General features: G+C 63.6%; 1 protein-coding gene across 4 annotated transcripts; it reads right to left on the bottom strand.

Annotated features, from left to right (window-relative positions):
* Positions 1–1,181: 1,181 nt before the first annotated feature.
* CRTC2 (CREB regulated transcription coactivator 2) lies at positions 1,182–27,624 on the bottom strand. 4 transcript variants are annotated; one of them, XM_075123066.1, is made up of 14 exons: positions 27,413–27,624; positions 18,786–18,887; positions 18,108–18,224; positions 17,844–17,905; positions 13,908–13,976; positions 10,322–10,425; positions 9,672–9,701; positions 8,981–9,063; positions 8,555–8,604; positions 7,955–8,199; positions 6,642–7,105; positions 4,818–5,069; positions 2,735–2,948; positions 1,182–2,196 (listed from the first exon to the last, which is right to left on the bottom strand). In XM_075123066.1, the coding sequence occupies exons 1-14, from the start codon at positions 27,575–27,577 to the stop codon at positions 1,991–1,993; spliced, it is 2,163 nt and encodes a 720-aa protein (XP_074979167.1). In that variant the 5' UTR covers positions 27,578–27,624; the 3' UTR covers positions 1,182–1,990. The 4 variants fall into 4 exon arrangements, with proteins under 4 accessions (XP_074979167.1, XP_074979168.1, XP_074979170.1 ...); XM_075123067.1 differs by having other exon boundaries at positions 18,786–18,881; XM_075123069.1 differs by lacking the exon at positions 27,413–27,624 and adding an exon at positions 22,672–22,885.

The following is a 27,624-nucleotide window of genomic DNA, read 5'->3' as shown; positions in this document are numbered from 1 at the left end:
GCGGCTGGGGGATATGCTAGCGGTCTATAAAATCATGGCTGGGCTGGAGACAGTGACTAGGGAAGTGTTATTTACCCCTTCACATAAGAACCAGGGGTCACCCAAAGAAATTAACAGGCAGCGGGTTTAAAACACACACGGAAATACTTCTTCACACAGCTCACACAGTCAATCCGTGGAACTCATCGCCAGGGGATGTTGTAAAGGCCAAAAGTATAACTGTGTTCAAAAAAGAATGAGATAAGGTCATGGAGGATACGTCCATCAGTGGCTGTTCAGGGATGTGACCCCCTGCTCTGGGTGTCCCTAAACCTCCGACTGCCAGAGGCTGGGACCAGGTGACAGGCGATGGATCACTTGGTATTTGGCCTGTTCTGTTCTCTCTCTGAAGTGTCTGGCACTGGCCCGTCAGAGACAGGACCCCGCAGTTAAACAGCCCCTTAGCCAGAGTCAGTGGGCCTGGGCCACCCAACACTCCCTGAGGTACCAGCCCGGCTCCTCCACACACCTGCATGGCCCATTCACTCTCCTGGGCCCTGCTTCAGCCAACCCCCACCCCTGACCCCCTTGCCCTCTGCGGGTCCTAGAACCTTCTCCTCTGCACGCCTGGCCCTGGAGCAGCCTCCCTGCTTCTCGCTGTCCTGCCCCGAGCCCCTGGCCCTTTTTTGAACACAAGATGCACTGGACAGGCCTCTCCCCTGCCACAGCTGGGGGGGTCCCCCACTCTGCTTCCAGAGACACCCCCGCTGCTCAGGCTGCCCATCCCAGCGGGGATTTGGAAAAGCTCTGTTGGCTGCAAATGCCTCCAGTACACAATCCCCCCACCCCGTGCAGGCCCCAGGGCAGCGTCAGTGTCCCCCCAACCTGGGCCCAGGCTTGGAGGGATGTGAGTGAGGGGACCTCACGCCGCCAGACCCACTGCCCCCCCAACCACCCCCCAACATCTCTCCAATCACCCACACATTAATGCAATGTCGTTAATGAACAGAGAATATATTTAAAAAATAAAATAATAATAATAATAATAAATCACTCTGGCTTCCTCCTCCACAGCAAGGGGCCCGTCGGGGAGCAGAGAGGTCTGGGGTCCCCACCTCCCTCAGCCCCACGGCATCTGCTCCCCCCCTCCCCAGGGTCCCCCCAAACACAGACGCAGGACGTGACCTCACAACAGACAAGGATTCAAAGTTACAAGTGCTTTATACATAGCCCTGTCCTCCCCCGCCCCCGGGTAGGGCCCCCCGTACACGGCTCAGCAGGGGACGGGGTACACACAGCTCAGCGGGGAAAGACGGGGGGATAAATTTTGTCTTTAAACATTATGATTAGCAAAAACAAACCCCAAACCCAAACCCCATGCCCGGAGCGTTGGGGCTCAGGTCACTAGCTAACAGAACAGTTACATACATGGCCAGCCCAGGGCTGCACACGCAGCCATGCCAGCATGTGGACAGACTGTCGCCTGGAAGCTGGGGGCACAGAGCCCCATGCTCACCGCAACCCTGGCCGTGGGGTTAGGGGACCCTGGACTCCTCCACCACAGGCCCACTCCCTCCGGCACGGGGACACTGGATTCATCACCACCCCTCATCTAGTTGGAGGGTCGAGGTCCCTGGATGCAGACTCCATCCTTCACAGAAGTAGAGGTCCCCTGGACCTCTGGCCCAGAGCTAGAGGACCCCACATTCTCCCCTGCTTAGCGGGCGGAGAGCCCTGGCCACCTCCCAGTGCAGGGCAAGGGGTTGCTGCTGGGAGCAGAGGCTGGCACTGGCCAGGCTTCGAGTGATTCTTGGCGGACTCCTAGCGCCTGGGCCCAGCTGCTCAGTGCTCTTGGCCCTGGGAAGTTTCATGTAGAACGGGCAGCGAGGGTGGGCGCAGCACCAGGGCCAGGGCTGGCGGCCTGTCCCTGGAAGTCAGGCTTGTTTGCAATGCTCGAAGTCTGTTCTCTCCTCCCCCACACTCCTCTGCTGCCTGCCCAGGGCGGGTCCCCTCACTGCAGCCGGTCCGTCCGGAAGGAGTCCTCCACCGCGGGGTCCGTCAGGAGGGCGTAGGGGTCGCTCAGCATGCTCAGGCCGTCCAGGGTGAGGGGCTCGATCTTGAGATCCTCCTCCAGGCCCAGGGACGTGTCCACCTCGAAGCCGGGGACCCCGGCCAGCGCCGACGCAATCTCCTTGGAGATGCCGGGCGGGGAGTCCCCTGGGGTTGGAGAGGAAGGGTCAGACCCAGGGCAGGACGGTGTGTGGTGGTGGGGCAGCCAGGAGAGCCCATCCTGCCGGCGGGGGGGGCCTAGCATCCTGGGGGGCCCTGGGAAGTGGGAGCAGTTTTCCTTCTGCAAAGCACAGCCACCCTCCCAGCTGGCTCCCAGCAGCATTCCACTAGCAGGGCGAACTCCTCCTACCCACTGCCCAGGAACCTCAGCCCAGCCCTGGAGGAACCACGTAAGGGGGGCCTGGCCTCCATGACCCATGCTGTGCGTGGCCCTGCTACTGGCTGCTGACCGGAGGCCAGCCGGGATAGTCTTTGGGCCGGGGGCGCCCGTCCCCCCGCAAACTGGGCTGAGACCCAGCAAACTCGCTCCACCGCGCAATCCGCACGGTGCCAGGGGGCCCCACAGCGCTTGGTGGTCCGGAGGGGACAGTGCCCAGCCCCTGAGCCGGGGTGCACCCCAGCCCAGGCCCAGCGCCTGCGACACGCTGGAGGCAGGGCAGGGCAGCGCGCTCCCGCACCCACGCACCTGTGAGGACGATGTTGGGGATGGGCCCATGGCGGCTGCAGTTGCTCAGGTTCTGCCGGCTGAGGAGATGGGGCTCGTGGAAGCTGCTGCCGCTGGCCGAGAAGCCCAGGCTCTCTGCCGAGTGGTAGTTTAAGGCACCCAGGTCCTCGGGGAAGGCGTTGTGGTTGAGCGGGAAGCTGCCCGGGGGGCTCTCGCCCATGCTGAACTGCTCTAACTGCAGGGAGAGACGAGGCGGGGGACTCAGTGACTCGCCCAGGAGAAGGGCCCCGGCAGCCGCTCCGTGGGCAGAGACGGCACTGGGAGCCAGGATTCCTGGGCCAAAAGGAGAACGTCTCAGAGCAGTGGTGACCGACGGGTCGATCCTAGAGCATCTCCCAGTCGATCGCGATCTCCGGCGGCACAGTGGGGCTGCCACTGAGACAGGCTCCCTGCCTGCCCCAGCCCCACGCCGCCCCCGGAAGTGGCCAACACAGCCCTGCAGGTGGAGGGCGGGCGTCTCCCTCCCAGTGCTGCTCCTGCCTGCAAGCACCACCTCCGCAGCTCCCATTGGCCGGGAATGCTTGCAGAGAATTGGCCCAGTGCTTGCAGAGAGGGGCAGCGTGCAGAGCCACACGTTGCCCGCCCCCTACAGGGGTCACAGGGGCACGCTGGCCCCTGCCAGGAGCGGCATGGGGCTGGGGTAGGCAGGGAGCCTGCCTTAGCGGCAGCCACACTCCACCACCAGCCAGGAGCCACTGGAGATAAGTGCTGCCCGGCAAAAGGCCGCACCCCAAGCCCCAGCCCTGAGCCCCCTCCCGGAGCCAGCACCCCAAACTCCTTCCTGCACCCCAAGCCCCAGCCCTGAGCCCCCTCCCGGAGCCAGCACCCCAAACTCCTTCCTGCACCCCAAGCCCCAGCCCTGAGCCCCCTCCCAGAGCCAGCACCCCAAACTCCTTCCTGCACCCCAAGCCCCAGCCCTGAGCCTCCTCCCAGAGCCAGCACCCCAAACTCCTTCCTGCACCCCAAGCCCCAGCCCTGAGCCCCCTCCCAGAGCCAGCACCCCATACCCCCTCCTTCACCCCAAGCCCCAGCCCTGACTCCCCTCCCGGAGCCAGCACCCTGTACCTCCCTTGCACCCCAACACTCTGCCCCAGCCCCCTTCTGCACCCAAACTCCCTCCCAGAGCTTGCACCCCCCGCCCCCTCCTGCACTCCAACACTGCCCCAGGCTCAGCCCAGAACCCCCTCCCACACTGCAAAGCCCTCGACTCCAGCCCAGAGCTCGCACCCCCTCCCAAACCCTAACCCCCTACTCCAGCCTAGTGAAAGTGAGTGAGGGTGGGGAGAGCGAGTGATGGGGGCTGGGGGGTGTGGAGTGAATGGGGCAGGGCTTTGGGGAAGGGGCAGGGTCTCAGGGAAGGGGCGGGGTAGATCCTGGGTTGCCCTTAAATTCAAAAAGTGATCTTGCGTGTAAAAAGGTTGGAGACTGATTTAGAGGAACGCGCTGCAGGGACCAATCAACCCGGCAGCCTCCTCTACCCCTCGGCGTCTGCGGCCACAGGTGAGGAATCGCCTGCGGTGGGGGGCGGCAGCAGGTGTGACAGAAATCCCAAACCTGCAGAGGGGGCTGCCCTGCTCCCACGGCCTGTGCCCCCCGCTGGTGCATGCCAGTCCTGCCTCACCCTGACTCCACCTCCCTTGCCATGAGCTGGAGATGGTGCCACCAACCTCTCCCCCCAGGAGCCCCGCAGGCTAGTCATGGGCAGGGTGGGCGCTCAGAACATGGCTCCCAGAGATCCCAGCACTGACTGGGGGGCAAGGCCAGAGACTGGGGGAAAGCAGCCTAGAGATGGCAAAGAGAGAACTCCAGAAGCAGCCTGGAGGGCCGGGAACCAGGCTGGCATCAGCAGCCACTCCAGGAGCGTGGCCCAAACACAGCTGGTGTGGGGTGGGCTAGGCCTGGGCAGCTCAACGGCTACGTTACTGGTGACGTGGAAGGAGCCCGTCTGGCGGGAGCATCCCCAGCCCCCTGAGAGTCTCTGCTCCTATCGCCCCAGGGGCAGGAGCCAGGGCCCCCCGCAGACTCAGTGCACGCTGGGACTCACACTGCCCACACTGAAGTCGCCCAGCGGCTGGCCAAGCTGCTGCTGTAGTGAGGAATTATGCTGGTACTCCGAGAGGTACGGCCGCTGCGTGGGCGCGCTGGGCTGCTGCTGCCGGGCTGGCTGCGTCTGGTGCTGGGGCTTCTGAGTTTGCTGCAGGGGCTGCTGGGATTGCACGAGCAGGCCGGGCTGGTTGTAGGGGTATGGCGGGAGCCTCTGGTCGGCTGGCAGCTTGCTGGTGTCCAATGGCACGCCCTGCAAACACGCAGCACGGCAAGGGTTACAGCCAGGCACCAAGGCTGGCAGGGATCAGGCCCAGGGGTCCCACTCCTTCTAAACTGCAAGGCTATTTGCAAGACACCACCCGGCCCCCACCTCTGGAGCGAGATGCTGGCCCACTCTCCTGTCCCTGAGTCATCAGCACCAGCTGCTTCAGGGACCCTTCTGAGGTGAAGGAGCCCCAGGCCTGTCTGTTCGAGGCCCAACCAGGAGGGTGCTGAGCCTTCCTCTTGTTCCCTACCCTCCACCAGGACTAGGGATGTTCTCAAGGTCCTTGGATAGGTCTACCCCCTTATATCTTGGGACTCAATGAGATCCTGTGGCAGAGAGTTCCACCGGCTAATTGTGCAAATACACCCCCTGCACCTGACAGATAATCCGGGCTTCACTTTTCTGGCCAGCCATCTGTGGGTGGGCAGGGGAGGGAAATGCATCCGTTTCCCTCCCCTGCCTAGAAGTGCGTTCGCTTGGGGCATCAGACCATCCCGGCAAGACTCGGGGGAGGAAGCTCAGGAGAGGCAGAATTAAGAACGCCCTAGCCGAGACCAATCTCCAGGGACACAAGGATCGAGGTCCCTGGATCCCATCAACCCCTGCCACTTCCCTCTGTGGGGAGGTCTGTGCTTAGATCCACGTGCAGAGGGAGACCCCCCCTACCTCCAACCCCACTGCAGGGTATTTCTACCCCGTCCCCAGGGCACCGTGCTACTCCCCAGCCTGGCAGCAGCAGGAGGCCATGCTGCCCCAGGGCCCAGCTGGAGCCGAGTTCTGTGCACCCCCCCACAGCCCGCAGAAGCCTGGTTCCTGGGGCGCAGCCCAGCCGTCGCCCTACTGCTAGCGCCTGTGGCTGGGGAGAGCGTGCCGGCCCCCGTCTGCCTCAGGAGCAGGGGGCAGCAACCAGAGAAGCCTTCACACCCAGCACCATGTTGAATCTTCCGCGCCCCAAGCAGCTGCGGCTTCCCCGATTCCCGGCCCCGCCCCAGCTGAGGGCCCTGTCCCAGAGCACGCTCAGGCCCCTGGGGCTGCCTCCCTGCACGGCTTGGCCCGACAGGGGGGTTGCTGTGCCCTAGGACCGAGACCCTCCAGACTGGCTCCCAGCTAGACTGGCTCCCTTCAAGCCAGCTGGAGACTACCTCAGGCCCACAGGGCCAGTGGAAGAGCTGGGATTCGGGACAGGAGGGTCCTGCTCCCAGCTCCCTGGGCTGGTCAGTGCATCTCTCTGGGCCTTGGTTCCCAGGCTGTGACTAGGGAGAACAAGGCTTCCCTTTCCCCACCCTCTGACTTGTCTGTCGACCGCGGACCATCTGTGCAGCACCCAGCCCAGCCCTATGAATGAATTCACACAATGATCTGATGAATTCACACAATCATCTCCGACTTCTCCGAGCACCCCATGGAGCAGGGACCCGCGAGGGGCCGGGGCATCGCCTGGCGCCAGCTCCCTGCCCTACGGCTCCCAGCCTCCCACTGAGATGAGGATGGCAAAAACAGGACAACAGGAGGAACTGAAAGAGGCGAGGGCAGCCCATGATGATGGATCATGCATACCTGGGTGATGGAGGACAATGTGGGTGACATTGTTGGTGAGAACTGTTTGGGGTGCTGCCTTCTCGAGTCGCCGCCCATTGGGAGGGTGAGGGGGCTGAGCGGGGCCCTTCGGCGGGGCGACGTGTTAATGGACGCCTGCACCAGGGGGGAGTAGGAGGAGCTGCTAAAGCTGGCCTGCAGGCTGGGGTTGCTGGGCGAGGACTGCATGGACTGGCTGCTGAGGGAGGAGGGGAGCGAGGGGGTGCTGAGGGAGGAGGGGAGCGAGGGGGTGCTGAGGGAGGAGGGCAGGGACTGGTTGCTCATGGAGGAGGGGATGGAGGAGCTGCTCTGGGAGGACTGCAGGGAGGGGTTGCTAAGGGAGGACTGCAGCGACTGGGAGCGCAGGGAGGCCTGCAGGTTGGGATTGCTAAGCGAGGACTGCAGGGCGGGGTTACTCAGGGAGCTCTGCATAGGTGAGGTAAGTCCTGTGGGGACAAAAAAAAAAGAGACACCACCGTTACCCATGGCAATCAGCACGAGACGAGGCTCCGCCCCCTGGGCGGGATGGAAGGGGGGGGAGACCAAAACGATGGAGACGGCAACAGAAACAAACAAACCCAGCAATGGAATCGGATCGTGGCCCAAGACCCCCTCCAGCGGGCGCCTGGCTCGAGGGACGCAGCTCCGGCTGGGCTGCACGGGTCCTGCTCACCTGACAGCTCCCTTCTGCAGGGCAAGCACTGGGGATCCTGGGGGCGAGCGTACCATGAGGGGGGCTCAGCTCTTCCCTCATACGATGCCCCAGCTCTTGTCCTGCTAACCCTGACGCTGAAATGACCTGAGAGGCTCTTGTGTGTCCAGATGCTGCAGGGGAAGGAGCCCAGCTCAGCCCATTCTCCGTCCCCACCTGGGACAGGGGCAAGGCAGGAGCTTGCTGGAGGTGCAGAATCACCAGACCCCGCTGCAGCTGCTCAGTAACATCCAGGCTGCAGCCCCAATCCCCCCCGACCTCCCAGCACCAGCAGCTCCCTCCGAGCACATGCTCAGGGACCCCCGGGGCCTGCTCATCCCCCCAGCACTGCTCCGCGGGGATCCGAGACACCCACCACCCTTGGCCAAGCGGAGACTGAGGGGCAAACTCAGCCCTGGCTAAGTCCCATGGGCCTGGGCGGCCCGGCTGATGTCCCATCCTCAGCACTGGGCTCTGAGGAGGAAGGAGCCCAGCAGGAGTCCTATGCAGCCCTTGCCCACACGGCCACAGGTTGACTCCTCTTCTGGGCAGCACGACTGCTGTGCCTCTGCCAGGAGGCCAGGCAGCAGCCCGGAGCCCTCACCTGCGGAGCCGTAGCCCGTCCCAAGTCCCATGCCGCTGCTGATGCCCAGGTGCGTCATGGTGTTGGCCAGGTTACCGGTGCTGCTCCCTCCGCTCAGGCTGGGGTAGTTCGACTCGTCGGGGTCCAGGGGGGTGGGCAGTGGGGAGGGGAAGTGCAGGCTGGTGAGGTCGGGGAGGGAACCGCCTGTGTTCAGGGCGGTGGGGATGAGTGGGACGTTGGCAGGCTGATCGGGGGACGGAAAGATACTGAAAGAAAGAGAGACACTGCTCAGCAAAGACGACGCTCCCGAGCACCCAGAGTCAGAGATGGGGACTGGGAATCAGGACTCCTGGATTCTGGGCCCAGCTCCGGGAGGGAGTGTGGCCTAGTGAGCGAACAGAGGACTGGGAGGCAAGACTCCTAGTTCTGTTCCCTGCTCCGCCATGGACTCACTTCTGTTGCTTTGGGCAAGTCCCTGTGCCTCAGTTTCCCCCCCACAGGTGAAAGGGAGACGAGAACCCCCAGACTCTGCCCCGAGGGGCCGAGCAACGTGCGAGGTGCTGGGAGATCTCTGCAGCAGGACTACAATGGCACCATCACACACCCGGGCACGGGACTTACTGGATTCCGGGGACTTCGCAGGACCTGGGCCTGGCCGAGGACGATGAGAGCTAGGAAATCAGAGACAGAGAGTGGGGGTGAGCCTGGGCAGGGCATTCACCTCCCGCCGCCCTCACCCCGCCCCCCGACCAGCACAGGTGGCCGGCAGTTTCTGGCCAGGAGAGAGGTGAACACACATTGCAACACTCCGGACGCCAGAGGCAGGCACCCGCAGCACCAGCCAAGATGAACTGTGCGGGCACTGGGAGCGGCACGGCCCCACTCCCCACCCCGGGACCTCCCACCCCATCATACAGGCCCAGCCCCGCCCCGCGGGGAGCCCTCCCACCGCCACATACCCCTCACTAGTACCAGGGACCCACTGGGGCATCCCCCCTGGACTCCCCCAAGAGCAGCGCCGTCCCTCCCCAGGACTCCCACACCCACCTTCTTGGTGTCCCAGGGCTTCAGTAGGTGCTTGTTGTCATCCAGGAAGTTCTCCTCGATGGGAGGCACTTGGAAAAGAAACACTGGCAAGGGGAGAAGGGCAGGGGTGAGCCTTCTGCAGAGGGGGCCAGCCCAGCACCCAGCTCTGCCAAACCCTGGTGACTGGGAGTGTTCTTAAACAGTAGTCATGCCTGGCATTAAGAGGGCAATGGGCCCAAGAGACTACGGGTCCCAGCATGCAATGCTCCATCCTGAATGAAGCAGTGCACACTGGGAACTGTAGTTCTGTCAGGCCTGCAGGCCCCATAGGCGATATGATGCAGTTTCACTCACTCACCAGCTCTCCTTTGCTGCCCCTGGCAATGAAGCAGCATGTGCCACCCTCCCCTGGCAACCCTAAAGCTCCCAGCCCTGCAGGGGCCAGGAGCACTGCCCCCCTCCCGTGGGCTGGGATCAGACCTCTCTCCATGCCCCACTGTGACTGCCAGGCGAGGTGAGCAGGGATGGGATATTTCATAGAATCATAGAATATCAGAGTTGGAAGGGACCTCAGGAGGTCATCTAGTCCAACCCCCTGCTCAAAGCAGGACCAGTCCCCAATTTTTGCCCCAGATCCCTAAATGGCCCCCTCAAGGATTGAACTCACAACCCTGGGTTTAGCAGGCCAATGCTCAAACCACTAAGCTATTACCTTTACTGTCCACGTCCCCGTCCAGAAAACCTGAAAGAGGAATGGTGACATGGTTAGCTAGGAGCAGGGGGATGAGGGCAGCTCTGCAAGACAGAGAGGTTTGCCGGGGACCTCCCATGCGATCCAACGCCCAGCCACACTCCTGGGGAGAGAAGGCAGGAGACCCGACCAGCTGGGCACTGCAAGAGGCAGGGCACCAAGTAGCAGAGCTCGGACCAGCTGCCTGACAGGCGAGCCATTGTGGAAGGAAGGTGAGGATGAACGTTTGGGGTGACGCGGTGCAGCAGGAAAGGGGGTGCTGAGCTAGACATGCCTATGGGGGGACATGGTACAACCGTTCTCGGACCAGGCTAGGAGATGGACCTGGCAGATACAACGAGGTGGGGAAGTCTGCAGCTTTCCTGGCCTGTGGGAGCCAGCAGCAAAGAGTATCCACCTGCCGTCAGGCTGGCGCCCCAGGGCACCAATCGTACCAGGCGGCCCGGCGATCACAGCTGGCTCCTGGGCTACCCCAAGACTCAGCCGGCCTGCACATGGTCCAGGGTACAAAGCAGCAGCAAGAGGCTGGGAAAGGAGGGCAGGGAGAGGCAGGGAGCCAAGACATGCGCCTGCTGCAGTAGCCAAGGGAGCAGGGCTGGGGTGCTACTCACCGCTCCTGCGATTGGGAGGGGGGACACCCTGCGAGGGGCCCAAGTACATGTCCTGCGGGCTGGGGTTCATCACGCTCGTGTGAAGCGCCGAATCCGAATTTGTTCTAATGGCAAAAGACAAGGCCCCAGTCAGACCCCCCTGGGCAGAGACAGGGCCCAACAAGGCTGGTGCATCCTGGGAGGAGCGTGAGCTGCCAGCATGCCTGCTGCAGCAGGAACCCTCCCGCCTGGGGAATCCACGCGCCCCTCCCTGCACGCGCTCAGCAGGAAGCTGTCTGGCTCTCGGTGTCAAAAGCCGCCTCCTGCTTCTTGAGGCTTGCTGGGTCTTTCTCAAGAGAGCAGTCTGGTGGGATGATGTGGGAGCCCTTGGAGCTCAGACTGCGTGGGGATCCCTGAGGGAGGAAACCCCCACTGGGACAACGGGGATGGGACAGCACAGGGCAGGGGACTGTTTTCAGTGAATCACAACAGGTATCTACAGGGGAACAGCCCTGGGGGAACCCCTTCCCGAGCCAGCAGCTGCCCTGGCCCAGCTAAGCTTTAAGGAAACTCTAGGGTACTGCAATGTTCTGCTCGCCGTCCCTTGGGGGAAAGGCCAGGCGGTGGGGCTGTGAGCTGGAACAGGAGGGGACATCTCTGCTCGTTTCTAGAGGCAGCTGTCAAGTCCCCACCAAAGGACCCAGACCCTTCCTCAGGACAAGGGCCACCCTTGGCCCTTCCCAGCAGAGGGGGGTTTGCTCCAGCCCAGAGGTGGCTGCGAAGCGAAGGATCTGTTGGGGGAGGCGCTGTGCACACAAGGACTCATCCTGAAGCCGTTTTTCCTGGGGTGGCACAAAGCATGTGCTGCAGAGAAGGGGCTCCCCGAGGCCCCAGGGAGACGCACGCATTGTCTTCCTAATGAGTCAGCCTGGGGGCACTGGAAGGCTACTCCAGCTAACGACACACAAGGGGGATACTGTTCAGCTGAGGGGCCCAGCCTGCTCCCAGGTAGGAAAGTCTCTCCCACTCCTCACAGCCCCCAAGGGCCAGGCCTTCCTCCCACCAGGGCACAGCCTCCACAGGAACGAAACCCTGCCCTAGGCGAGACGGCAGCACTGAGCCCCACGGCGGCACCCCAGGAGCACGAATGGGGAAGTTGTCCCTGCTCCCAGCACACGGTGCACGCTGGGGACCAATGCTGAGCCCACGCACGGCGCCTGGGGGAGCCATCTGGCTGCGCCTGGGCACTGAGCCAGTCCCCCAAAGCGGGGCCCCAGGACAGGGCGGCTGGGCTCCCTCAGTCCCCCCTTCATTTCCTGTCCTAAACAGCCCGGGATGGTAGCAGCTCAGGAGCAAAGGGGCAGGGGCTGTACAGCACCCTTGGACCCATTCAGGGGAAAGCCCCAGTAGCACAGAGGCTAATTGTTACCCCACCATACCTAGCACCTCCTCAAGGATGGCTAGGAAAGGCCCAGGCTGGAGCCTGCCCTGCTGTGACCTCAGGGCAGCTGCACCAAGCTGGGGAAGGGCAAGGCCTGATCAGCCAGGGGCAGATCAGCCTGGAGCAGATGGTGGGTGGGGCACAGGGGGCACAGACCAGCTTGGGGCGGGGGGCACAGATCAGCCTGGAGCAGGGCAGTAGAGGGGCAGGGCAGACCAGCTGGGGGCAGGGGGCATGGATCAGCCTGGAGCAGATACAGGGCGGACCGGGGGTGGGGGGCACAGAACAGCCTGGAGCAGACTGGGGGTGCACAGGGCAGATCAGATGGGTGCGGGGGGGCACAGATCAGCCTGGAGCGGGGGGGGGGGGGGCAGCGCAGACCAGGTGGGCACAGATCAGCCTGGAGTAGGGCGGTTGGGGGGCAGACCAGACCAGGTGGGCATGGGGGGCACAGAGTACTGGCAGGGCAGGGGCCAATTAGCTGGGGGCAGGGCAGGCTGCCTTCAGCTCTCGCTGCCTGTGCCAAACTCCCCCTTGGGCCGGTGACGGTTTCCTTCTCCCCAGCCCCTGGGGCGCCCAAGGCCACTAACTGGCCCATTCCTCCCACCCAGGGCCTGGTGGGGGAGGCAGCTCCCCAAGGCCAGCCTGCCCGACACTTGCAGGATTCCAGCCGCTGCAGAAGGCCCCTGGAGCTGCAGCCTCCTCCAGGCTCGCCCTGGCAGAGCTCGCACCCAGCTAGCCAGGCACTTGCAGGAGGAGCAGGGCCTCAGCTGCCAGTTCCCACCAGGCCCAGTCACCAGGTGGCAGGGGAGAGGAGCTGGGAGGGGGGCCCAGCCCCTTGCCCACCCCGGCTCTGCCAGGCGAGGGTGCAGAGTGCATCTCCTTGCCAGCCACGCCAGCAGGCTGCACCAGGGGCCGGGGCTTTGGCAGCACGTTGCAGCCTGTTGCTCCATGGGGGTTGGGCAACGCGGCCTGCAGAGGGTTTCGTAACTGCAGCCCTTGAAAAGGCCGGGCTGCAGGCCCAAGCTGGCACTTCTGCCTGCTCAGGAAACAGGACGCCCGGCAGGAGAGTTTAACTGCCCTGGGGCAGCACACGAGCCATTAACCTGCTGTAACAGGACCAGCTGGGTCAGGGCCTCTGCAGTGCTGCACTGCTGATAGCCCCTACGCCCCAGCCGGAGGTGGCCACGGCCAGCAGGAATCCTCTTCTCCTGCCGAGGGCTGGGTCTCCCCTGGCAGTTCCAGGCTCGTGACAGGTGCTGGCTCCGTAGTGCAGGCTCCACCCCAGGACATGGCCCCCAGCCCCCTTGCGCCCAAGGGACAGACCCGGGGCTCTGGGGCCCACTCACTCCCTGCTGACACTGCTACCAGGGGGCACTGGGTGCTGGTTGAGAGGTCTAGGGAGGCTGGGCCGATTCATTTCTCCTAAGCCCATGAATAGGCACTGGGCCCCCAGGGTCTGCACTAGAGAGGAGCCAGCAGAAGGCTCCCCCCCACCCCAACAGCTGCTCCATCCCCTCTGAGCAGCATGGCCAGCAAGACCTGGCTGGGGCACTGAGCGGGCTGACCCGTCACTGTCTGGGCTGTGTGCTGCGTCAGGCCCAGCGTGCCCGCCCTCCCTGCCCAACAGGCTCGCACCCATGCTCAGAGGGGCAGAAAGGCCAGGGACGCATGAGCCCTGTTACTAGATAGCTCCGTGTCTTTAAAGGGGCACAGCTGGGCTTGCGAACCCAGTAGAATCTCACAGAGGGCACTGCCCTGAGCCCAGAGAGCCGTTCGCGAGCCCCCTGCCCCCTTGGCAACAGACACCTGGCACAAGCGCCCCGGCCACTGGCCCCTCAGTGGGCTACTGAACCCACCGTGATCCCCGACAGCCCAGGTGGGATGGTCACATGAACCCGAGAACCAAGCTATGGAGGGCAATGGGACATGGGCCAAATCCTCAGCTGGTGTAAATCACTGCAGCTCCACTGAGCCACCCCAGCCTGAGCATCCCAGTCACCAATCGGGGGGGGGGGGAGGGGGTCAAGATCCCCCCCGACCCCACTGGACACTGGCCATTGGGCCAGGGGCCATCAGCACCTGCCCAGCCCCCTGGGGGCTGCGGCATCGGACGGCTCGGGCATAGAGAGGGAGAGAGAGAGAACGGAATCAAAAACCATTCACCTGTTGAGAGCCGACGGCAGCCTAAACAAGTGTCCTTTCTCCATGGGAAAGTTACCCCAGGGCATGGTCCTTTGTAACGAAAAACAGCAGGTTACTTTGAGGGGCAGGGAATGGGCACAGGGCCCCACCCGGGCAGCGGGGAAGGGTTAGTAACGCAGGCGGGCAGCAGGGCAAGGTACCAGCTGCAAGTGGGGGAGGAGGCAGCCTGGAGCTCTGGGGCCCAGATGGGAGGACATGGCCAGGGAGCCATGCAACGCTGTGCCAGGGGGCACGGCTGACCTAAGAGTGCCCCATGGCAGCCTCCTCTCAGACACACCCTAACAAGGCAGCGCCAGCCAAGCAGCCCCGCCCTCCAAGGACCATGGCAGCTCCCGTTCAGAAGAGAGGGAGCCTGAAACAGCTTCATGCAAAGCTGCCAAAGGGCCCCAAGCGTCAGCCCCATGGGGCTGGGTGGGCGGCCGCATGCCCTCCTTGGGCAGGTGGCCCAGTAGCGCCACCCCCACTGCTCTCCCCTGGGCAGCGCTGAGCTCTCTGCAAAGCATGAACAGTGCCCTGCCCCTGGAGAGTCCCCCCATGGGGGCACTAAGGGGTCTCCCCTGGGCTGGATTGTGACATGCCCAGAACCCACCACCATTGGGCCCCGCAGCGTAGCAGCAGAAGGGACCTCGGCAGGGGGAATGGCCTGGCGCCACCCCACAGACAGTTACATTGAACCTGGCCTGGGAGCCGGGGGCTCCTGGTCCAGAGGCTCCCCGTGTACTGCCAATCCTGAGGGGAGCCAAAAGCTTCTATGCCAGGAGCTGCCCCTCCTCCCGCGGTCCATGAAGGGGGGCAGGTGCTGAGTGAGGTGCAGTAGAGGGGTGTCAGGTGACCAGCAGAGAAAGGACTGAATGCAACAGAGCAGAGAGGGAAAGGCTCAAGCCAGGGGGGAGTTAGCAGCGGGATGCGCAGCGAGTGGCAACCCCGAGCCAGGGCATTAGGAAGGTGGGGGGGAGGAGTCCAAGCTGCTCTGTGTGCAGGGGGGAATGACCCTCGGTGCAGCACCTCCTGCTGCCACACCCCCTCCGGGCACCCACGAGGCACTGGGCGTTTGCCCGAGCAGTCCCTGGGTTGCACAATTCAATGGGCAGGGCCAGCACGTGCCAAAGGGAGCTGGACCAGTGCTGGGCACACGTCCCACTGCAGAGCTGGGAGCACTGCTGGGAGCTCCGCACCTAACTCCCCTAGGCCAGAGATTCCTGCCTCAGTCAGCTCTTTTGGGTGCAGGTGGCATCCAGGGGCCCTGGCGCCAGATGCTCCTGCGGACTTGGGGCTGGATCTGCTGCACACATGGCAAACCTTGGCTGGGGCACCCCATGCCCATGCCCCCCAACAGAGCAGGCACCCCCAGATATCTGGCCGTTGGAGGGTGATCCGAAACCCTCCCTAACCCTCTGGGCTCAGGGGGTTTCACCCTCATGGGGCCTGGCTCTCAGCGCTGGCTGGAACAAGCACGGGCAGCCTCGGTGCCACTCCTGAGGGGGCTGCACAGCCTTCACCAGAGAAACAGTCAGTCTGGGCCGGTCCCTGGAGAGAGCCCCGGACGGCTGTAGTCCCAGAAGGCACTTTGGGCCCCAGGGCTCACGAGGCCTCCGGACATAGGCAGCACAAGCCCCAGCATGGAGCTGCTGACAGGCCCCTGGGCTGTTCCCCACAAGGTCCAACTGTCTGCCCCTGACCCACTGTCTTTTCTGCACAGCCTGGCCCCTTGCAAGGGAGGCCGTGGCCAAAGGGAACAACCCCTCTCAGGAGCAGTTCCAGGCTTTGAGGCCTCCTTTGTGTCCCCTGGCACAGCCAGTGTTTAACCAGGAGACATGCCAGCGGGAAGCATCCTGGCAGCTGCCCCCCGGGGCGATCTGCAACCAGCCTGCTAGAGGGGTTTAGGCCAAACCACAGCTGCCTTTGGAAATGCTGGTCCCTCCACCTTGGAAAGGTTCTGGCAACCCAGGGAGAGGGGGGACTGGCCCCTGGCTGTGAGGCTGGGGGCCGAGCCAGGCTCTGGGAGGGAAGCGGCACACGCAGATCTGTCCTCCACCAGTGCAAGCACAGGTGAGCCCCACGTCTGCACATCACGCGCGTCCAGAGACACACAGAACCCCCCAGATTTATCCCGCACCAGCCCCACAAGCCATCCAGCCCCTGGGACCTTATGCCACCCCCACCCGCCTCCTGCGGGACTTGGGGCCACCTGCAGCCTGGATGCGAAGTGCCCAGAGCTGCTCTCCGGCTGACCGTGGGCCATGCAGGCTGCTCCGCCAGAAGCGGCGCAGGCTGCTGGGGAGCTGGGGAACGGGCTCAGCAGCAGAGCTGGGAGGACCCCGCACAGCTCTGCACCTGCCAGTCTCCCAGGCAGCCCCCAAGTGATGTGCCGTCTCCACCAGTGGGATCTCAGGGGTATAAAGGGCACCAAGCCCAGGAACCCAAGACAAACCGTCTCCCCTACGCACCTGCTCCTGCAGGACAAACAAGCAGCACGAAAGCCCCTGACCTGCGCCACTGATGGAACAGGGGAGGGGACCAGGTACATGTGGAAGCTCCCTTCCTCTCCAGGGAACCAGTGACCAGTCTGGCCCAGGAGAGGGGAGTGGCTCTGCCTGGCCATCGCCCGGGATGGCAGCCACCCGCTGGTACTGGGACACCAGGGCTTCCCGGGGAAGATGCCCCGGCACCTGCCCTCTAGATGGATCAACAGAGAAGCAGATCGAGGTGGCCAAAGTACGAGGAGCAGAGTTAACTAATCCCCTCCAGCAGGGAGACAAGACCCAGCAGATAATGTGGCATCCCGCAGCCTGGGCCACACAGGAGCACTGTCCGCTGGGACTTGGGGCTGCAAACAGCTCCATTATCTACAGATCATGGGCTCCTGGGGGCTCCTGGCAAGTCGCCGGTGCAGCCTGGGCGGGGCCCACCTGCAAAGCGGACACTGGCAGCTGTGGCAGGCTCCCCAAGGCCAAAACACTGGCTCTGTCCCGAAGCCATTCACACCCAGCCAGAGAGCAGCCCAAGGATCTGCTGTTCTGCATCTGATCCTGGCTCCGGCCAGCCCTTGGTGTGTCACAGACACCAAGCTCCAAGCCCCTGGGAGAGCCCTGGAAGGTCCCTGCTGAGTTGCAGCCCCTCGGCCAGCTGGATGCCTCTCGCCCTCAGCTGGAGCTTCTCCCTGACTAGCCTTGCTGAGTGCCCAGCGAAGGACCAGGCCACTCCCCACGGCCCCACGCCTGGCAGGGCTCTCCCAGCCCCTCCGGGATTCCAGAGGACACATGCTGGGACTGCCACTGGCTGGCAAACAAGGGGGCCTGGTCCCTTCCACAGAAAGGGCCTATTGGGCCAGGCCCAGCCCAGCCGTCCCTCCCCCTGCTGCTGCAGGAAGCTCCGGCCTGAGCAGCCCTCTAGAAACTCTACGCCCAGAGATCACGAGGTCCGCTCAGGAGCGAGGGGACCCCCAGCCCCGTCCAGTCACAGAGGGCGCCCAGGCAGCTGGCTCCGGTGGGAGCTTAAGGGGATGGATCGCGGTACCCAGGGTCATGGCAGGTAACTCCTGAGATTACTGAACAGGAGCGAAATCAGCCCCAGCTTCCTGGTTTTACTCTGTGCATTCAACAGCCCCACGTGTTGTGTCAGCCTCAGTCGCTCCCTCCCACTAGCCCCTCTCTGCCTGGCTGAAGAGACCATGAGACACCAGCAGGGAGCAGGAAGCCTGCAGCCAGCGACCCAGGAGTTTGGGCACTAGCCGGGTTCTGCAAAGGAGATTTCATCAGCGACTCTTCAGCTGCAGCTGGTATCCCAGGGCCAGGGACCCTGTGGGCTGGGGGAAGGGGTAAAGACCTGGCAGCCCCGTGACCCAACAGGGTTGCTCCTGCGTCGATGGCCGCCCCGGGGGGCGGGGAGGCGAGTTACCTTCTCCAGCTGGGCTCAGGGGGAGGCGACAGGTAGGCCGGGCTGTAGGGAGAGCTGTCGATGTGAGCAAAGAGTTAAGGACCAAGCCAAGAGTGCCCATAAAGAAGCAGAGTGGCAGGGCACGTGTGATCATAACAGCCACAAAGCAGCCCCACCGAGAGGTTAATGCTCTCTAGCCACACCGAGCCGAGCGCTCTGGGCCCCTGCACCCAGGAGCCGCGGGCGCTGTCCCACAGAGCAGGCAGCAGCGCTGCTAAAGGATATCTGGCGCACGTATCGGCGCAGAGGAGACATCATCCGCCGGGGGTCTCGCTGCACCCGCTCCACCAGGCCATGGTGCCGGGTGCTGCGCGCAGAGTCCAGAGGCGAATGCAAGGGGCCCTGCAGAGACACAAGGGCATTCGCTCGGACCTTCCCCGGGGGCATGTCGAGGAGAGCCAGAGCGCGACGGGGGCTGGGGTTTACAACCCTGCAGTGCTGGCCCGGCTCCGCTGTCCCACCTGCCCCCACAACCACCGGCGACCGGCCCCAGCGCACGCCCCCCCGACTCCCATGCACTGTGGAGCACTCAGAACCAGGGCCCTGCAGCCAGCAGGTGAAGAGACTCCACACATGTAGCCTTGCAGATGCGGGCGCCCCAAGGAAGGGGGGTTTCTTCCCAGCCCACTCAAGAGGGCTTGGTTGAAGCCTGTGCATGATGGAGAACCAGCATTACCCAGCCTTCCTCTCCCACTCAGTGCCTGGTATCCCAAGCAGAGCATCATGCATGCTGCCCTGTGTTGACGCTCCCCTGGGTTTTCCCAGGACCCTTTGCTCCCATGAGCCCCATAGCCGCGTGGGGTCGCTCCAAAGCGATAGGACAGGACCCTACCGATTGGGGAGGGGCGTGGAGCCGGCCTGTGCCCGCTGGGGGAGCTGTCGCAGGGCTTCTGGGCCTGTTACCTGGAATTCGGAGACACTGCTCCCGATCTGGTTGACGTTGGGCAGCGAGCCGCTGTAGTAGGGTCCCCGGCTGTGAGCCAGACGCAGCTTCTGAGCCTGCAACTGGACCAGAGAGAGATGAGGCAGTGTCAGAGCCGGCTGGGCAGCCCCCAGGAGAAGGAGGGCAAAGCCCCTTTACAGTCAGGGACACTCCAAGGGCTGGAGCAACGTGTCTGCCAGCAGCAAAGCTAGGACTATGTATCTAATCCCTGGGCCTCTCGGAGCTAGGACCCCCAGGCCCTGTTCTTGCCACTAGACTATGCTGTTATCAGGGGGGCGCTGAGTGTCCTGATTGGCCCAGCCCTCCACACACAGCCCCCAGCTAGCTTTTCCAGCCCATCCTGAGCACCTCATGCCTGTCAGCCAATTCGGAGCTATAGCTGGGAACATCCCGCTCTCACGGCTCCTTAACCCCCACTCCTCTGCCGTCCTGGTGGGCGCATCTCTGTGTGCCCCTAACCCTCCAACTGCCAGAGGCTGGGACCGGACCCTCTGCACCAGTGACTGGAGGGTAGCGAACAGAACAGGCTCCAGACACGATCCTGGCAATGACAGGCCAGCGAGCCTCACTCCGCACCAGAGAAACTGGTTGAAACTGTTGTGAAGAAGTTATCAGAGACGTAGCTGCACAGCCGGGGAAGAGTCCACCCGGCGTCTGTGAAGGGAAATCATGCCTCGGCACTATTAGAAAACTTGGGCCGAGAAAGCATGTGGACAAGGGGATCGGTGGTTATAGTGAATTGGACTTTCAGAAAGTCCCTCACAAGGTTCCTCAGCAAAGTAAACACAATCCTGGGGTAAAAGTGAAGGCCGCTCCTCCATCAGTAATTGACAGGAAACAAACGATAGGCACCAAGACACCTGCGTGCCTGGGCGCCAAACACCCCAATCCAGCCGCACGTCCGAAGCTGGGTCAGATCCCCACACTTGGGACCCATCCCAGGCCCGGGCAAACACATTCCAGCGACTCAGAGCACCCCTGCAACACGAGTCACCTGCCCAGCAGTCGCCAGCTGACTGCAATGGGTGGCTGGACAGTTCACGCCAAGCACTGGCCCAGAGCCAGTGTCCACATTCCCTCTCTGGCCTGAGGCTTCCAGGCCCAGGCCGGCTCCCAGCGCTGCAGCACTCTGGGGAAGCCCAAAATCAAGGGCGGGGGAAGGAGGGGAAGTCTGGCAGGAGAGGCTGTTATTGCAAAACTGCAGGCTGGAGATAGCAGGGTGCGAGCAGCCCCGGGGAGGGGGAAGCCCAGAGGAAGTTCCTGTGCCCGCGGTGCGGAGCAGCACAAGCTGGCATGGAGGTTCAGAAGCCACAGCACGCTCGGCAGTGGATGCCCAGGTAGAGAGGCACCCGCTGGACAGGCAACGAGAATGGAAGCCCCAAGTGGCAGCTTGAGGCTGCCGCCCTGAGAGCCCCCCGCTGGGGCAGCTGCTCAGATCCGCAAGCCACATGCTGGGGGCCAACCTCCCCAGCCCTCTCGCTGCTGGCATGGCAAGGAGAGGAAGCATCTGCCAGCAGCCAGGGGCAGTGCCTGCCTGCCTCCCCCACCCCGGGGGCATGGGGCTAAGGCCACGACCACCAGTGCAGTGAGTTCAGCTCCCAGGCAGGCTCCAGAGCAGAACCATGGGCATGTTTCCCATGCCCATCGTAGGGAAGGCAGGGCTGCAGAGCTCTCATTAGCGAGCCAACTCCCACTGGGAACCAGCCCGCCAGGCTGGAGTCAGATACGCGGACACAGGGACCAGCCCAGCCTGCTTCTGCCCAGCATCTGGAACAGATGCGGAGGGCCCTGGGACAGACCAGGAATGAAGCTTGGCCCAGCCAGAGAAAGTCTGGGGTGGAGGGGCACGGCGCACCCCCCACTTCACAGCTTGCCCAGCTCCACAGCACCCCCTCTGGATGAGCCAGGAGCTGCAGTGACCTCCTGGGGAAGGAGACACGGGCTCCCCAATAATAAACTTGGCATCAGCTGCACTGGGCCGTCCTCGCCGGGTGAGGGGCCCCCTGGGACATCAGAACGGTCAGACGGGGTCAGACCAAAGGTCCATCTAGCCCAGGGTCCCGTCTTCCAACAGCGGCCAATGCCAGGTGCCCCAGAGGGACTGAACAGAACAGGTCATCACTGAGTGATCCATCCCCTGTCGGCCACTCCCAGCTTCTGGCAAACAGCGGCTAGGGACCCCATCCTTGCCCATCCTGGCCAATAGCCATCGATGGATCTATCCTCCATGAATGTATCTAGTTCTTTTTTGAACCCTTTTATAGTCTTGGCCTTCACAACATCCTCTGGCAAGGAGTTCCACAGGTTGACTCAGCAATGTGTGAAGAAATACTTCCTTTTATTTATTTTAAACCTGCTGCCCATTAATTTCATTGGGCAACCCCTAGTTCTTGTGTTATGAGGAGTAAATAACACTTCCTTATTTACTTTCTCCACACCAGTCATGATTTTATAGACCTCAATCATATCCGCCCTTAGTCGTCTCTTTGCCAAGCAAAAACTCCCAGTCTCATTAATCTCTCCTCATACGGCAGCCGTTCCAGACCCCTAATCATTTTTGTTGCCCTTTTCTGAACTTTTTCCAATTCCAGTGTATCTTTTTTGAGAAGAGGCGACCACATCTGCACGCAGTATTCAGGACATGGGTGTACCGTGGATTCAGACAGAGGCAACATGATCTTTTCTGTCCTATTCTCTCACTTTCTTAATGAGTCCCAACATTCTGTTCGCACATGGAGCAGCTGCTCCAGCCCCAGCCTTGCTGCAGAGAGGGGCACGGCCAGGCCCAGACTGGGAGAGGGCTGCGAGCCGGGTGCAAGTGATCCGCGGCACAGGATGCTCAGGCTTGCGAAGGGCATGAGGCTGGAGAGCACAGAGTCTCCTCTCTGCCAGGGAACTGGAGACGAGACGCAGTCACACACGGGGACGAATCCTGGGCGGACGTCAGATTCATATCACCATTGCCTAGGACCAGCTCAGAAATAATGATCTAGAGCCGGGATCCGGAGCCATCCCAACGAGGTCGTGTGACGGGAGCAAAGCACAAGATCCCACGCCCTGGGGACAGCCCCCCAGCAACCCCCAGGGGCACACAGACCCAGCACAGACCTGCCAGCTCCTTGGCTCAGCATGGGCAGCTCTGGGGAGGTGCCTAAACAATCAAGGCTCCGGGCTCATGAGCCAGGCGCTGGTGGGAAGGGCGGGCAGAGGGGCCGGCAGCGCAGCGGGCACGAGGCAGGTGCTGGTGGGAAGGGCGGGCAGAGGAGCCGGCAGCGGAGTGAGCACGAGGAAGGCACTGGTGAGAAGGGCAGGCAGAGGGGCTGGAGAGGAAACTTCTGGCTCCAGCCGTCAGCAGATGAAGCAGCCGGGCTGGCACACGTCTCTGTTGCCGGCCCTTCAGCTGCGAGTGCACTGAGGCATCTTGGCTTCAGCCCCGGTGGGGCTGCAGGCCAGGCCGGGCCGTCATAGGGACCCGGAGACAGCCAGCTCCTTGGGAGCACATGGGGATATTTTATCATCATCTCTAAAGACACCTGGCCCCCCAAGTGCTACGGCTCAGCCAGGCTGGGTTCCCAAGATAGGCCAGCCATTGGCATCGGCAACCCAGGTCACTAGCCCAGCTCCGAGCATCCCCCTTCCCCGCCTAGGGGTTCAGACAAGGGGTGCAGGGCACTACCCTCCCTCCGGTGAAGAGGACCAGGGCAGTGCTCAGCCCAGGCCAGGCCAGAGCCGGAAGGGCAGGGTGCCCCCTATATGGGACCTGGAAGCTTCTCTTCCGGCCCAGGCCTGGCACGGTGCCCACCCCGCTGCCCTCTCAGCCCTTCCCGCTGGGGGCCGGGGACACACCTGCCAGGAGAGACCCAGACTTCCTCATCCTTCTCGTGACATGAGGAGCAGGAAGATCACCGCTGCAACCCACACGCTGGGCAACGGCCCAACTGCCACTTCCAGGACAAGCTCCAGAGAGTCAGGATCCTGCTGCCAAGCCATGGGCCAACTCCCCGCCCCGCAGTCCCCACGGCTAAAGGTTGGCGCGTCATGCTGCTGCCCTGGGAGAGCTCCGCGGGGGCTGCCCTGGGAGAGGAAGCAGAGAGCATGTTCCGGGGATGAGAGGAGACAAAGGATCTCTAGGGACACATCTGCCCTGAGCAGGGTCCCAAAAGCCCAGCAAGCCTGGTGCCCACAGTGCTTGTCGAGCTCTGGTCTGTGAATATGACTCACCGGTGCCCAGGAAGCAGCTCATGCCCTGTCCCCAGGGGCAGGAGAGAAATGGGCACCTGCAGGGAACCAGCACCGAGCTCGATTCAGGGCAGCCAGCAGTGCAGGCCTCAACCACCTCGCGGCCCTGGCACAGGGGGCTGCCACGCTGCACCCTGGTGAGGGAGGGGGCCAAGTCAGGGAGCCAGCTGGGGTAGGAGTGGCGGGCAGAGCAGGCTCCACAAGGACACAGCCCTCTCCTGGCCAGACAGCCCCCATGCTCAGGGCAGAAAGGCCGAGACTGCCAGCAAAGAGGCCACGAGTTGGAATCTGAAGCGAAGCGGGCATCTGTGAGGGGGACACGTCAGCTAGAAACCGACCCAGACCCCGAAACCCCCATCCTCTCCCTGGCAGGGATCGGTGAAATTCCATCTCAGCCCCACAGAACTGGGAGGCAGAGATTCCCCCCGGCACCACCACGTGCCCAGTACCACCAACAAGCGCCAGAGTCCGGGCCATGGGGTTCCACTGCAGAACTGACTGTCAGCCTGTCTCAGGTCACCCCCCCAAAGGCCAATTCTCACACACAACTCCAACAGCTAGCACCTTGGCCGTGAGGTCTGCTGGGGGACAAGGCCGCCCACGGTAGCAGCAGAGCCACGAATGCCAGTTCGCTCATCAGACCCCCGGCCCTGGCTGAAGAGCTGACAGAGCAGAGCAGGTCAGAAACCCCGGCAGCAACGAAGCCCCCCGATCGTAAATTCCTGAGCTTAAAACCAGCAAAATCCAGATCCCAGGAAAAAGGGAGATTTGGTCACCAGCTGTCTCTGCAGCGCTCTGGGATTAGGGCTCCGAGCCTGCCTGGGTTACGGGCTCAGGATTTCAGCTCCATTTCCCAGTGTCAGGGCCCCTGGCAGGAGAAAGCACGCTCAGCCCCAGGGGCTCTGCACATCTTCAGCTGAGCCCTTTCTGAACAGGTAGGGCCCGGGGACATGGGATGCTGCTGTGCTGGCTCCTTCCTGACCCCTACAGCTGGTCCACTCCCCACCCAGACACCGGAGCTATGACTCCCCCATCTCAGCACAGGGCCACAGATCCCGACCAGGCCCTCTGGAGAGGACAGCGCCAGCTAGTCTGGAAGAAACCAGCAGTGAGACAAAGGCCCCGCACAGGGCACTACAGATAGTGCCAACACCACAGCCACAGACGGGCACCGAACACGGCCCCAGAGGGGTTTGACAGCTCGTGACAGGAGCCAGCATCCAGCAGCTCGGTCGAGGCCCTGCAGACGGAACTCCCCTCTGCACCCGCAGGTGGGGGGCTGAGAGCGAGGCTGGGGTACGGGAAGCTGCCACTCCACACAGCGCACCTGATCTGGGAACCCTCCAGGGCTGCACACCTGGCACCTCTCCCCAGCACTGCCCAGCAGGAGGCGGGAAGGGGCTCCCAGGGATCAGGTTCCTAACATGCAGAGACAGGGCAGGACTGGTCCCTACAGCACATGCTCCAAGGTAGCATCCCAAACTACGTAGTCAGCAGAGCCCTGACTCCTGCCACGCTCCTTGCCAGTCCTCCTCTAGCTGCCCTGTGCTTCTGCTGCCCACACAGCCCCTTGTCCTCAGCCAGCGCAGGGCAGCCCGGAGGAACGCCTGATGCCTGAGGGAACGTCGGAAGGCACTGCCTGAGCCACGAGCCAGCCCTGGCTCTCTCACCCGTTTCCCGACCAACCAGTTCTGGGCTCACCGGGCAGCACTGCAGGGCATGGATCGCAGGGAGGGTGGTTCTGCCCAGGTCCCCCAGCTCTGCTGTACATTAACCAGCTGTTTACTATGCAAACACGGCTCTGGAGTCTCTCAGCCAGGACCACGCTTAGCAGTGATGCGATGGCTCGGCTTTTCCCTTAAAGCGTTCCAGCACAAGCCAAACGGGTCTGAAAACGCCAGGCAAGTTGACATCCCACTTGTTAATTTCTTAGCTGCATGTCTGGGGGCAGGGCTCACTTGGCCCATCAGGGAGCGCTGGGCTCAGCATACAGAGGGACAAATCGCTGCCTGGACCCAAGAAGCTGGCTCAGGAACTGCATTACGCCCGGCCTTGGAGCAGTGACCCTGGTGACGGACGCCCCGTGAGGCATCTTCTTTCTACCACCATGTGGCCTGCACTGTGGCTGCCCCAGCCCCACCTCCGCTCCCCAGGAGGGCTGAAACCCCCCTAAGACCTCCCGAGTCCCTGGAGTGCAACTCACTCAGAACTCCTCTCCCAGGTTTGATCATCTCACTGCAGCCTCACTCAAGCCCACATGCTCCCCGTTCAGGAGCCTGTTCAAACCCCCCCTTCCCGCTCCTTTTCAGATCCCACCCGCCTACTGGAGCTGGCTTCCCCACTGCCTAATGCCAGCCTCTCCCTGTCCCTTCACTGCCATGAGTGAGATCCTCTGCAGCTCCCGCCACCTGGAAAGGCCCCCCTGGATCTCTCAGGTCTTGTATTGCAAATTGCAGGTGCAAACACCTGTCCGCCATGTGCCTGCCCCCCACTCGTCCTCCTCAGAAGAGCTGCTGAGGGAGACAATCTGGTTGGAGCATCGTATGTCCCTATGAGTTGATGGCATTCTCCTAGGCTGCAGCCCGGGACAGTAGAACCAGAGACTCAGGCAGCCAGCTGCTGGCCAGATCCCAGGTTTGGCAATGTTCATGCATCCCCATTGACTTCGTGGGGGGCTGTGTAAAGGAAAATGGGAACCTGTCTCCCTCGCTGCTGGCGGAAGGCTTCTCCTGCACCCGGAGCCAAGTCAGTGGAGGCACGGCACTGCCCCTCCTGCTCTGCCTCCAAGCCCAGCCCGAAACATCACCCTACCGAGGGCTCAGGGCCTGGCTTTACTCTTAGCCACTTCAGAGCCTTTTCTGAAAGCTTTGGACATAGCACTGATTGGAAGGGTCGGTCCCGAGCCTCTGACATCCCACAGGGAGGGCTGGCTGCTCTGGAGGGGACCTCCCTGGTCCCATTTCCCAGATCACACCCAGGCCAGCCCCTCTGGCCAGAGCAGATTTGTTCTCTACATGACATTTTCTCATGCTTTACCCAGTCTAATTTTAAGCCTCTCTAGGGATGCAGCTTCCACCACTCTGCTCCTCGTGGGAGACTACGGCAGGGTGCAAGCAGGTACGGCCGGGAAGGGTTGCCTGGGATTCAGCCTAAAGCTTTCGGGGCAGAGAACAGGAGACGGCAGTGAGCAAAAGCCATCCCAACCACGAAGCTGCCGCAGGATGGCTCAGTCCGGCATGTTTCCTATGACCCACGCTGCTCTCACGGTTTCAGGCTTGGAAACCACGTTCCCGTTTCGTGGCACTCCTGAGGCGAGCCGGCGTGGGCTGAGCTGCTGGGGCTGCAGGCCACGTTCCCAACCACAGGGCCGGCCACCCCAGCCCCACACACAGGAAGAACCCCTGCTAGGCCCCCCGCGGCAATGGAAAACCAGCCGCCACCCACGACAACCTGTCAGCCCCTTCCAGCAGAGACCAGGCCTTGCCCCGGGGTCCCCGGCGGGGACGACACCCCGACCCGGCAGCCCAGCCAGATCCCAGGGGCTGGCGAGACACCAGCCCCCCCTCAGCCCCCACAAGAGCCAACGTGCCCCTCCCTCGGCTGCTGCCTCGCACTGCGGGGCCCCCCCACGCCCCCTCCCCGGCCAGCCCCGCTCCCCGCGCCCCCCCCCACGCAGCTCAGCCCCCTCCCCCGGCCTGCCCCGCTCCCTGCCCCACTCTCAGGCCCCCTCCCCGCCTCCCCTCCCCGGCCAGCCCCGCTCCCCGCCCCCCCCACGCAGCTCAGCCCCCTCCCCCGGCCTGCCCCACTCTCGAGCCCCCCCACGCAGCTCAGCCCCCTCCCCCGGCCTGCCCCGCTCCCTGCCCCACTCTCGGGCCCCCTCCCCGCCTCCCCTCCCGGCCAGCCCCGCTCCCCGCCCCCCCCACGCAGCTCAGCCCCCCCCCCCGGCCTGCCCCGCTCCCTGCCCCACTCTCGGGCCCCCTCCCCGCCCCCCCCACGCAGCTCAGCCCCCTCCCCCGGCCTGCCCCGCTCCCTGCCCCACTCTCGGGCCCCCTCCCCGCCTCCCCTCCCGGCCAGCCCCGCTCCCCGCCCCCCCCACGCAGCTCAGCCCCCCCCCCCCGGCCTGCCCCGCTCCCTGCCCCACTCTCGGGCCCCCCCCACGCAGCTCAGCCCCCTCCCCCGGCCTGCCCCGCTCCCTGCCCCACTCTCGGGCCCCCTCCCCGCCGGCTGACCTAACGGGGCGGGGACGGGCGCGGGGACACCCCCCCGGCCCCACCTCCCGCCCCGTGACCTGCGGAGCGACCCCGGGGCTCCCGCGCCCCCCGGCCCCGGCCCGGCCCGGCCTGCTCACCCGCGTGGAGCCGATCTCCATCATCACCTCCTCGAAGGCCGCCGTCTCCTCCGCCTGCCGCTGCTTCTGCAGCGCGATCTTCTCGCTGAACTTGCGGGGGTTGGAGGCGCCGGCCGAGGAACCCGGCCCGGCCCCGGCCCCGGCCCCGGAGCCCGACGCCGCCATCTTCCCTGCCCAGGCAGCTCCTGCCGCCGCCTCGCAGGCCGCAGGCC

Source organism: Caretta caretta, chromosome 24 (assembly GCF_965140235.1).
Source record: "Caretta caretta isolate rCarCar2 chromosome 24, rCarCar1.hap1, whole genome shotgun sequence".
Taxonomy (NCBI): Eukaryota; Metazoa; Chordata; order Testudines; family Cheloniidae; genus Caretta; species Caretta caretta.
Note: the sequence above shows the minus strand (reverse complement) of the source record. Positions and strands in the feature narration are given on the sequence as shown.